Genomic DNA, 12,974 nt, shown 5'->3' with positions numbered 1-12,974 from the left:
AAACAGTAGAGAGGACTGGTAACAAACAAATCACACATTCATGACAGCCTACACAGATGTACATATCTAGTGCTCATGAAAGTTGATTCAACAACAATATGACTGTGGGCTGCACTCTCTTGAAGCTAGAGGATCTACAGATACTGTAGGGATTGTACAATCTATTCACATGACCCCACATACATACACAGTTATTCCATTGCTTCCAAAGACAGCCAAATTTGCTCCAGAGTTGTCTGTAGTTCTTCAAGAGCCTCTTTCTTTGAGTGCTTATATATGTCAGTCAATGTCTGCAGCACTGAATTTAATTGTCCACTCTCATTCCTCTGGCAAAATGACCAAAGAACTGTCCAGGACATTTCTACAAAAAGTGGTAGTGAAACAAAAAACCAGTGGAGAAAAATGTCTGCTAATACTGGTTCCTTACAGGCTTCACAAAGATGGCAGTGTTCTTCATGGCCTGCACATACAAAATAACCTGCCAGAAGACAAAATCACAATTCACGTAATTCCAGCAAACACAACCTCCATTCATCAACTGCTTGATCTTCATTTCTTCAAAATGTAAAAGCTAATGATTTCTAAAATCTCTTATGCTGGTCAAGGTTCTTCAGAAGAGATTAATGGAATAATCTACTTAAGCTGCAGTCCCTCTCATACAATCAGTTATGTACTCCACTTTTCTATAATTCTCACCATCACAGCTTAATGATGAATAAACTCATTGAGAAACCCAGATCCTTTGAATATTGATACAGTTCTGTTTCAGAAAGTTCCATTCTGCAATCTACAGGTTGGATGCACAAATATGGCATTCATCAAATGTGCTTCGTGTACAAAAGTGTATTTTCACACACTTCTTGGTATGCAAGCACTATTGTGAAACTGTCATTCCAGAATGAACAACACCGTGTTTGTGTGTGTGATAATGTTTGTATTGATTCCTGAGCATTATGAACTTACAATTATTCTTATTATTTTGTTTATAATTATTATCATTATTAATGTTTTTGCTGTTGTTACTGTTCCTACTTCTGCTTGTGTGATGTTGTGGTTCCTTTATTCTTCCAATTGTTAATGTTTATTCTGTGAAACTACAGATGTTCTCTATAGGTTTGCTACTTTCAAATAAATGAAGCAAAAGCAAACTGTCAGAACAACATTGCTATAAACTCTGAACAGGCCTTTTACATGGCAGAAACATGTTGTCCCATATGACAGTTTCACACTTACTACAGTACAAAACTGGCATGACTAGGGCTCAAACCCAGGACCCTTGATACAAGAAACTAATGCTCTACCAACTTCTCATGGGAGCTCTATACAACAAATGCTCACAGTTACACCTTCCCTGTGCTCTTTAGGGCAGGAGTTACTTATTACTTACCATTTATGCACATTCTCCTGGATGACAGCACAAAGCACAAACTATATCAGAGTTTTGGTTGATGCTCTGTTAATATACGATGTTTGGTACTGATCTGTCTGTCTGACATCTGGAGACTTGGATGTTAGAAGCAGTTGCACTATGTAGTAAACACAGCCTTCTAAATTTCCCACATGTGCAGCATTTGGTATATAGCCATCTCATTCACACCCCTGCCGGAATAGCTCAGTGGTGGGGAAAGCTGGGGTGCTGGGCAAACTTAGCTGCACTTGTGGAGAGTGAGTGCACTCCAAGAGCACAAACCTTGGCCAGGCCTGCTTTAGATGATATTACTTTTATAAATGGCTCAAAGACATTGGGGTATGCAACAAAAAACACTACATGCATTGCAAGTTGTTATCATTGTTCCCATGAAACAAAAAAAGGTGAATTAAAGATCTAGATATAAATCACAGTAAAACATAAACTTTATCAAAAATCAGAAATTACAAAATGAAAGTTACCTTGGGGTTGTAGAAGCCAAAGACAGTGCAGACAATGAACTTCTGCGTGATACTTGTTCCCAAAGAGTCATTTGCTTGCTGTACAGTTCTGCAATGTGCTGAGGTACTAACTCAGTCCCCCATCCACGGTGCTGTAAAGTGATTTATTACATGTAAGCATACAATATTTTTCTCTTTTTTATGGAGAACAATGTTTTTTGTTTTATTACAAATGACTAAAGTTCAAGTTCAAAAGACGTATTCCATGCCCAAAAGCTACACATCACTTTCTTCCAAGATATTACAATTTTGATCATTCAACATTTTCAGAACTGAGAAACTCTGCAAAAAATTGTTTTTTCCCCTTGTGTGTACGTTCTAAATTTTGATAGTTAAACTTTCTCAATAATGATTCCATACAGCTGTGCAATTTTCAGAGATAATTACATTTTGTTAATCTCATCATTTCCAAATGACCTTGGCATTCCTTTAAACTACATTTCAGTTTATAAGTTAATGCATTAAGTGTCACAAGTACTTGTGGCATCTTCAAGATGAGAGCAGTTATACTTAAAATAGTGATGTTGGCTCAAAGCTTGCAACATTTTACATTTTCTGTTAAACATAATTTCATGTTTCTACTCATTTCATATCAGAATCTACCTTTAATGACCTCACTGTGAACAGAATTTTAAACAATAATCTTCATTTCTCTTTCCTTATATTGGTTGTTAGTTTTACAGTGAATCATAATACACTCTATGCGTGTGTGTGTGTGGGGGGGGGGGGGGGGGGGGGGGTTCAACGCACCATGAAGGAATTATCCAAATGGGATGGAAATTGGTAGATGTTATGTACATGTACACACAAACAAATTATTACAGTTTCAGAAAAATTGGATGATTTATTCAAGAGAAAGAGCTACACAAATTCAACAACTCAATAATGTGTTGGTCTACCTGTGGCCCTTATGGAAGCTGTTATTCAGCTTGACATTGATTAATAGAATCGTTCGATGTCCTCCTGAGAGATTTTGTGCCAATTTCTGTCTAACTGATGAGTCAGATCATCAAAATCCTGAGCTGGTTGGAGGGCCATGACCATAATAATACAATTGTTTACAATTGGGAAGAGCTTGCCAAAGTAGGGTTTGGCAAGCATGAAGACAAGCAGCAGAAACTCTCACCGTGGGCAGGTGGGCATTATTTTGCAGAAATGTAAGCCCAGGCTGCTTTGCCATGAATGGCAACAACATGGGGTATAGAACATTGCCAGTGTACTACTGTGCTGCAAGGGTGCCTTGGATTACAACCAAAAGGGTCCTACAATGAAATGAAATTGCACCACAAACCATCACTCCTGGTTGTCAGGTCATACAGCAGGCAGCAGTCAAGTTGGTATACCACTACTAATTGGGACATCTCCAGAGAAATCTCCACAGGTCATCGGGGCTCAGTTCAAAGTGGGGTTAATCACTAAATACAATTATACTCCAGTCAATGAGACTCCAGGCCAAATGTGCATGACACCAATGCAAATGGGCTAGTTGGTGTACAGAGGTCAACAGTAGTCAGAATAAGGGGCACCGTGAGGTCAGCCTCATTTCTGTGAGACACCTATTAATGGTCCTTATGGTCAATGAAGCACTAGTTGCATGTTAGATCAATGATAATGATGAATCCAGGGCTCTGAGTGCCACTCTGATGATTGCTAAGCTCTCACGTTCTGCATCTTTCTAGGTCAACTGCTTCTTTCTTCATGCTGTTCCGTGATTGTTCACCCACTCCTACAAACACCGTCAAATAATGGTATCACTCGTACTCACATGTTGAGTGATTCACCAATTACTCCAACCACCCTCTTTGAGCCAACTACACGTTCTCTCTCAAATGCTGACATCTGCATGTATTGTTCATGCACCTGTCTGTGAGACACAGTTACTATCCAACTGAGTACACAAAAATATATTCACAAAGACTTTATGTACTGGTATTGACATGTCCCCAGTTTACCATCCTTGCCAGCTGCACAGTGAAATTGGGTTGCAGCATCACACATTCATCCGTCAGCCTCCAAATTGTATTTTGCATCAATACCTGCATAGATACGCAACAAGGATCCAGTTTCTTAAGTAGACACAGTAAGTTGCTGAGTCAGTGTTTTAAATACAAGAATGTAGAGCCTATCTGATTATGTTGGCCTATGTGTGCATGATACCAAGGATGATGAATGCAGTAATAGTAAAATCCATTCAACTCAAAGAAGGTTGGTTATTTTCAGATGAAAAATAGATACATTGTGTGGCTTGTCAACAGCTGTGAGTTGTACTTTCTTCTATTCTCTGAGGACTCATTCTTGATACAGGGATTTCAAAAAGTTATCTGTAAAAAGGCTGATGGAGTCTCATTGAATGGAGTGGCACAAAGAAACATTTGAAAGTATGTTTTCTGCTTACAATTGAACACTGTTGGTGTGTAACTTATTAACAAGTAACTATATAATTTTTCCTGCTCTCCTAACAGATTGAAATTACTGGTAATTGTAAGCAGTATTATTACTGGCTGCTGCTGTTAGAATAGCCAATATTCCATATCTATTTTTCTTCAAGAAAATCACATTTAAATTGCCTTTCATCCTGTGTAAATTATAACGTTTGTACACAGATAATTTGTGTGGTTGTCTCTAAATATGACATACTAACTGAATTAAATTCACTGCAATGAAAAAATGGAAACAAAGAGGATGAAATCAGAGAATGTGATGACATGAAATGATACTGGTGAAATTCATTCAGAAATACTTAACTTGCAATATATGAATATATCATGTCAAATGAAAATTTTTGCTAGACCAGGATTCAAATCCAAATATCCTGTATCTTGTGAGCAGTCACAATAATAAATAAATAAATAAATAAATCATCATGTAAGCACAAGATCTGGGTTCAAATCCCACTCTGGCACAATTGTTCATCTGTTACATCATATTAAATACAAAAGAAGCCACTTTAAATAATTGGGTACATGTCACACATTTCATCCTAGGATCAACTGGCCAATGGAAAATTTTACCAGCAGCCTGGCCGAATGAACTGTAGAGTTCAGGCAATTTCACACTCTCGCCTGTGAACCATTGGGGCCATCACCAATTTTATTTGTAATTGCTCTATTCAAAAACACACATTATGATTTTTAAAATCCAATTTAATTAATTAACAAAGGTCACCACTATCACTTTTTTATGTAGAGGTCAATTAGAGGTAAAAATGACTGTTCATTTTGTGGTCCTTTTTGTACACCTATCTACTGCCCAATGTTCCCTCTCTTTAGTGAATTTAACTGAACTGAATTTTATTTGATCCTGCAGGTTAACACGTGTATAGTAAATGTGCGCCGCGCGGGATTAGCCAAGCAGTCTAAGGCACTGCAGTCATGGACTGTGTGGCTGGTCTTGGTGGAGGTTCAAGTCCTACCTCAGGCATGGGTGTGTGTTTGTCTTTAGGTTAATTTAGGTTAAGTAGTGTGTAAGCTTAGGACTGATGACCTTAGCAGTTAAGTCCCATAGGATTTCACACACATTTGAACATTTTTTTGAGTAAATGTGCATGAAATATAGGAAACATCAAAAACAAAAACATTTATTATAAATTACTTTCTAAGGAGCAATCATTATGATGATTATAAAAAATAATATACCCAAATTTAATTTAACAGATACCGTTTAACACAGTACAATTTCTTTTCCACCAGACAGTCTTTGAGTGTCTTTAGAAAGTCAGTGTCAATAGTATCACTACATATTAAGTGCATAATAGATCACAAGGGTCATCAGCACACATTATAGCCCTGGATCATTTGATTTTATTTGATTTTTACTGATCCCAGAATGTCTTCTTTTTTTCTATTTATTGACTTTCAAGCTATGCCCATTCAGCAATCTCAACAATATGATGTCAGTTATAGCAATGCAAATGTAAGGACTATATGACACCCAAGCAGAGAAAATCTCTAACCTGGCCAGGGAATAAACCCAGCCCCCTTTGCTTAGCAATCCACTTTTCTTACCATGCAGCTACTTAGGAGAACATTCCAAAAATTCTATTATCTGATGTTACACATGGGTGTCAGACAAGCCACAATTGCAAACTATATAAATATAATTAAATCATAATAAGAAGAACAAATTATGTCTGTAGAACAAAATATATTAGCTAAAAACTTGTGGTATTTAAGAAAACATTAGACTCATAATAACAAAAAACATAATAAAAACATTTAACTACAGTTAAATCTGTAGAATTAACTAAATCAGCTAGAAGTAAAGTCATATTGCATGAATGGCTGGGAGGCCCTGAAGGGCTGGTTCAGCCACCTAAGGAAATGTTTTCCCTGTCCTTTGCAACTGCAGCCACCTTCCCTTTATGCAGTATGAGAGCTGTGTGTGGAAGTGTATTTGTTAGGTGCAGGTGACTGTAATGGGTGCATGTGTATTGGTGTAGTGTAGTGTGTTGTTCGTGTTGGGGCCTACTCCTTTCAAAGAGCACCAAGCAGGCCACTGAGCTTAATGTCCCCATCTGGTGGATGGATGACCATCAAGAGTGTAGCACTCTCTCAAATCATGATGCACTGCAAAGACATTTGGAACTTAATCCAGGACATAGGCACAAAGACTGTTGATCTGGGATGTTACACCACCACCCTTCTTGACTCAGCCTTAAAGGCAAAGAAAAAATTGTCAACAGTGTGTGGCAGACCCAGATGGTCACACATCCAAGTACTGACCACATCATATGGAGCTTAACTTCAGTGATCTGAAGGAAAATGGTGTATCCATCACAACACAACCATTGAATAAATCTGCTATGAACTTATGGTATAAATGGAAAATATTTAAATTGGTCATTTTAGACTTGCATTCATAAATTCTTCTACTAAACAGAAGCAGATCTTCTGTAGTAACATTTATTTTTGCTCTGAATTCTTCTCTATTCAACTTTTAGCTTTTTGCATGAATCACCTGAGTACAAATGACATCTCTGTCAATGCATTGCTGTTTTATACTTGGGTATGCAATACTGCTGCCACCTGTATATGTGCATATCACTATTCCATGACTTTTGTCCCCACAGTGTTTTTTTTTATTTATTTATTTTTTTCTTTTTATTTTGTGTGTGTGTGCATGTGCGTGTGTGTGTGTGTGTGTGTGTGTGTGTGTGTGTGTGTGTGTGTGTGTGTGTGTGTTGTTTTCTCAATTACTTTGTTTTGAATTTCTCAGAAATTTTTGTAGCTGGCTTTTCAGACACATTAGAAATTCCCAATTGAATTTATAACTCTCATTTTCTTTTAAAATATGATGTGTATAGTAACCACAGCTTCTCAACAAGTTCTCTGGAAGTTGCTCAATAGGTTATTTTAGGAAATCTGTAGCAATTTCATTACTGTAAGTGCTGAATTTTAAGTTGACATCAAGTTCTAACTAAATACGCTCCCATCAAGTTTGAGAGAGCTGTGTTTTAAAGTTTAACTTGTTTCTCCAGCAGGCTTGTGTATGGGTCCAAGATGCTGTTGCAGTTACGATCGACATTTATGTATTGTTAGAAACTATATAATTTATGAAGAGGAGCAGAAGCTTTTTTTCAAAGTAGCTGTTAGTGTCCTGATATATATAGTCTAGAAGTATTTCCATATTCGTTAGCGTGAATAGATTCCCACCAGTCAAAATTTGTTTTTAGTGTACTTTATAGAAGTAGCTTGCTTCTTCCTATTACTGTATAACTTAGCTCCTTCCACATAGCTGGAGGCTCTCCATGATGGGATTTATGGAAAACGTTTTATCACTGATATGCCAATTCTAACTTGTTTGCCAATTATGTTGTTGATGCTAATTGTAACTACAAAGTTGTTGTTGATTAATGTACTAGAATCGACAGTGACTTGAACAAGTAAGATCACTGTGGAAATTAGATAAAAGGAGCACAGCAGGGGATAAGATCTACTTTATAGCAGAAGTCAGTTAAAACTTCATATTAAAATTTATGAGAATTGTAATAGCCTTCACTTTTACTGCATTTAAATGCTGTAACAGAATACCTAAATGACTCATGAGACACCTGAAATTATCAGGAGAAACTGCATTAATGGCTGTAGTTGAAAGATGTTAGAAATTCATTCCATTTCAGTAGTCTTGAATATTCTTGTCTCAATAATGAGACATCATCAGAAGTACAAATGATATTAAATCCACCAAAATAAACTGTGGTAGGATTATTATCATTCAAAGGCATATATGTAGAAAATTGCAGTAAAATGCAGTAGGTTGCACATAGATTTACATACTACCAGTGGTTGGTGAACACATTTGTAGCTGACTTCCAATACAAGTGAGCAAAAGTTATGTTTGCAAAGAGACAGAAAATTTCTGTATCTTTATCCTGCACAGTAAATTTGTTACAACAATCAGTCACTATTCATGCAGTACCACTTTTAGACATTTAACTAATAGAAAATCACATTTAAGGCTAAAATTCGTTGGAAGAATTCTTAGAAAATGTAGTCAGAACAAGATTGTCATACATTTACTTAATGAAATCCAGTTGGAGACATTAAAACAAAGACAAACAGTGACAAACCAGCACATTATGATAACTGCACACTGCAAGACTTAATGCTGCTTGGTGGCAGTAAAACAGTGGACATGGTAAATAAAGCATATAAGTGAAACAGAGATGGATGGAGAATCAATCCAGTGATGCTACGGGCCACGAATGAGGAAATTTACTATCATCAGTGACTCTGACAAAGGGGACATTGTTACAGCCCAGCACCTGCAAATGAATATCTTGTATATGGTTAAGCTGGTCAGTTCTCACATGCTACTATTATGAGTTTCTCTGAAAAGTAGCTGCACACAGTGAAGCCACAAACAGGTAACAAGGTATTGGATGTCCACACCTCCTCACAGAATGTGGAGGTCAGAGGTTTGCCCACTCTGTGAAGCAGAATGGATGACAATCTGTGGCAGTCTGATGAGGGAGTACAATAGCAGTGCAAGCATATGCTTTTAAAGCATATATTTCAGCACACTGTTGATCATGTAGTTCCATGGTTGACAACTGCTACGTGCTCCTACATTGAACCAATGACATTGTGAGTTACAAGCACAGTGGGCATGGGATGGTTAAGACTGGACCATGGATCAATGGAAACATAATGTCTGGTTGGATGAATCACACTGATGACTGGAGTTGCTGATGACAATTTCAGATCATCGTAATTTAAAGATGGGCCATAGTGCAGAAAGCGTCTCATCACCGAATGCTGCACTACAGAAACCAGTGAGCATCCATGCCTTTCAGAGCCACCCCCTTGCTGTGGATTACAGAAGTCATGCCTTGAATGTGTATCTCCACTCATCACGCACCATAGGTCCTAGGGATTATCACAAGCATGGGACTAGCACTATTGGTTGTCAAAAGCCTAGAAAAAAGTTAATCTGGCCTGATGAGTCATAGTATACAATAGCATGTACTGATGACAAGTTATCTCTAAATCATAACTCACAGACGCGATGGAACCCAATTACCAACAGGGCACACTTTGGGGATGTACTTTCATGTGAAGATTGTTTTTGTTGAATGAATGGTTCCCCACAGATATCTGCATTCTTTCATTATTCACACATGGTAAAAGACCCAACAATCCAATTATGTGCATCCACCTGCTTGGTTCAAATGGTTCAAATAGCTCTATGCACTATGGCACTTAACATCTGAGGTCATCAGTCCCCTAGACTTAGAACTACTTAAACCCAACTAACCCAAGGATATCACACACATCCATGCCCAAGGCAGGATTCGAACCTGTGACCTTAGCAGCAGCGCAGCTCCGGACTGAAGTGCCTAGAGCCACTCACCCACAGCAGCTGGCCATCCACCTGTTTACCTACAGTATTCCATGGAAACCTCGTGCCTTCAGCAAGGTGATGCATCACTCGTAACTTAAGTCAGCATAGATTGAGGAACACTCCATGGACTTGAGGGTGGATGGTGGCCTAGGTTATCTGATTTCAATGAACATCACTGAGCAAGATGTGCATGTACCTTGGACTCAGCTCAACTTAATTCCCATGAGATGAGGGAGAGAGTTGAGTGGTCATGGATCAGGATTCCTCCCCGATACTTTATGTCTCGTGGAAACCAAGCTATGATGCATGCTCCTGCATCATGGCAAAAAAATATTCTACACATTGTTAAATATACATCTGTCTCATACATTCTGTGTGTGTGTGTGTGTGTGTGTGTGTGTGTGAGAGAGAGAGAGAGAGAGAGAGAGAGAGAGACAGAGACAGACAGACAGAGAGTTGTAAGTGTGGTCACCTCCAACAGCCAACGCTGGAATCACCAATGCAAATGAAGCCATCAGTTACAGTTTTTAGAAACTTACAACACATGCACATTGTTACAATGTTCTAGTGACTGATACTGACAAGAAGTAGGGTGCGAAAGCTGGTAGAAAAGGGAAATGACTATTGATAGCAGCATCTTAAAAATAAATAGACATTACAGCTCGAGTGGACTGTCAAGTGTGTAAAAGACCCATGAACACAACAACTGGCTGCAGTTACTATAATAAAATCATGGGCATACTCCTTTGTGGCGGGGGTGGGGATTAGGGAGGCAGCTGTCATCTCTCTCCCCACAGGAAAAAAATTGTTACTGTAAATAAAACATTCAAATCATGACCCACTTCTATAATAATTGATTCCTAATGGCAAAGCATCTAGAACACAGTTTTGAATGTTTGCTGGGATTAATATTGACATATGTTACATCAGCAAGGTCACTTCCAACAAAATCTCAAATGTCTATCGTGTTTCTTATTACATGTATATATCTTTCACTTAGTGACACTAATAAAGTCATTCATGTCAGTAACAATTTAATGCAGTCCTTGACATCTACTTACAGACAGGTTGATGATCAAGGGATTTATTTTATTTATGTCTTTCTGTAGTATGACTTTCCACAGGGGCCAATGTGGGCAGCACAAATGAATCAGCAGACACACAGATATGGAAATATGTCTGCCCCTGTAGTGTTTTCATGTGTCCCTTTCCTCTAGTGGCATTTGACAAATGTTTGATCTCATGAGCAAACTGCATTTGACATCCTACAGGCAGCTGCACAGGTTGGTTACATGTGGCCCTTGCTGCTGGTATGGGCTCCCAGCATGCTGACTGCATATCTATAATATACTATCTGTTGTATAAAACTGGTCTTCTGCGTTCTTGGTCAGTCTTGTGTTTTTGGTAATTTAGTTTCAATTTTTGCTCATTATTTGATGTAACAAGAGGCTGTGAAATGACTCATTATTTTTCTAAAAAAAGTCTCTTTTATAACTGAATACTGAAAGATATACTGAGGATGTTGCAAAGGCTCAGTCACTAGTAGCAGTTTCTTACAAGTATGATTTTGTGCTTTGAGGAGATGGAAGCATTTCATATTATCTGAAGACAGTATCTGCTGTTGTTTTCACAATAAACTAGTCTGTAATAAAAAAATCTAATAATTCCATAAAGAAGCATTTCAAGTAACAGAATATACCTAAGCAGACTATATAGGGAAAAAGAATTAAAAACAGTCTAATTTGCAGAAGAGCAGCAGTTTTATTTCAACACTCATTGCAGCAGTTTTATTTCAACAATATCCTATTCTTATTACGTACACATGTAGAGCAAAAGTTACTTCTAAAAGCAAAATACCATGTTTCACTGAGAGCAAAACTTTATGAAGAAAATTAACACCAGGCATGCACATAATGTAAACTGTGTCAGGAAAATGTTCTTTACCTTGTACTCTCCAGCCTTTTTTCGTAGTTCAAGAACTTCACAATACCATGAGTCACTATGGGGCATATCAGATAGTAAAAGCTGTTGTGAAGAAGGATCTGCATGTTTCTTTTTGAAGAATTTTCCTTCTACATAATCATAATGAGAAAATGGCTGGAATTTTTTCTTGTATTCTGTTTTATATTCTTTCCTAATGAACAGAGAAAGATTTAATTTCAGTAAAATACACACATATTGGTGGAAAATATATGCAAATATTCAATGTTATAACTGAGGAAATCAGACACTGTTCTTTACCTATGTAACATATGAATTATGATTTCTGAAATCCCTTCTTTCCCATATTTTGAAAGTTGATTTACTTTTTCTTGTTTTTCTTGTTTATAATGGTATTTCCCTTCCCACAGTTTCAAAAGAAAAACATATAAGCACTTAAAGATAAACTGATATTTATCACACAGGGAATGTGTTGAGCAGCAGAGAAGGCATTCTACAGGGCAACAGGGTGAGTTGAATATATTTTTAATGCAAAGAGTCTCCCTATAGGAGAGAAAGTAAGATACCTATTATCAGAAAAATCAACCAATTATATGATTAACATACAACTAATATCAACTGGAGAAATACCACTCATGTTGTATTACTTGAGTGATAGGACTCAAACCCAGCAACTCAAACCCTTTAAACTAAGAAAAGACATGAACTATACAGAGGTATATACACTGATGTCAGATTTTTATTTCATTGAATACACATTTAAGTGCATCTTCTCTTTGTCTGAAGTGACGTGGACTGCACACTTTGATATTTATTTTGCTGTTGTCTTGCCCTGTACGTAAAACTCATACCTGGAGCTATGGAATCCTTAATATTGTAGTGACCTCAGGATTTCCAAATCAGTTGTGAACAAACAAAAGACAGATTGTGTGCAAAACTTCCCTATATTGTGCTCTTTGCACTTTCTCACTGATCACATGCTTTTGCTTGTTGTAAGACGTTTTCATGTTGTGTAAAGTAAAGTAAAATAATTATGCATATTCAGACAACATGTATACATAATCATTGTAGTGTCTGTTTACTTTGTGTCCACAAAAATCCTACAGTGATGACCATGCAAAGGAGCACAGGAAATTAATAACCTCAAAGGTGGCAGAAATGTCAGGCAGGAGAATACACATCAAGAAACACATATGGTACAGCATTCCGAGGCAAGTACACAAACCAATCATCATCCTATGCTACCTATGATGTCAGCGCAA

At 37.4% G+C, this 12,974-nt stretch overlaps 1 protein-coding gene across 1 annotated transcript in view; it reads right to left on the bottom strand.

Moving 5' to 3' along the window:
- The window catches only part of LOC124556058 (stress response protein NST1-like), a 630,068-nt gene that overhangs the window by 219,348 nt on the left and 397,746 nt on the right, over nucleotides 1–12,974 (bottom strand). The window contains exons 7-8 of the mRNA XM_047130088.1: nucleotides 11,716–11,905; nucleotides 1,891–2,021 (exon numbers count right to left, since the gene is read on the bottom strand). Coding sequence (XP_046986044.1) covers nucleotides 1,891–2,021; nucleotides 11,716–11,905 — 321 coding nt within the window. The remainder of the gene's footprint in view (nucleotides 1–1,890; nucleotides 2,022–11,715; nucleotides 11,906–12,974) is intronic.

This window comes from Schistocerca americana, chromosome X, assembly GCF_021461395.2.
Source record: "Schistocerca americana isolate TAMUIC-IGC-003095 chromosome X, iqSchAmer2.1, whole genome shotgun sequence".
In the NCBI taxonomy this organism is placed as follows: Eukaryota; Metazoa; Arthropoda; class Insecta; order Orthoptera; family Acrididae; genus Schistocerca; species Schistocerca americana.
Note: the sequence above shows the minus strand (reverse complement) of the source record. Positions and strands in the feature narration are given on the sequence as shown.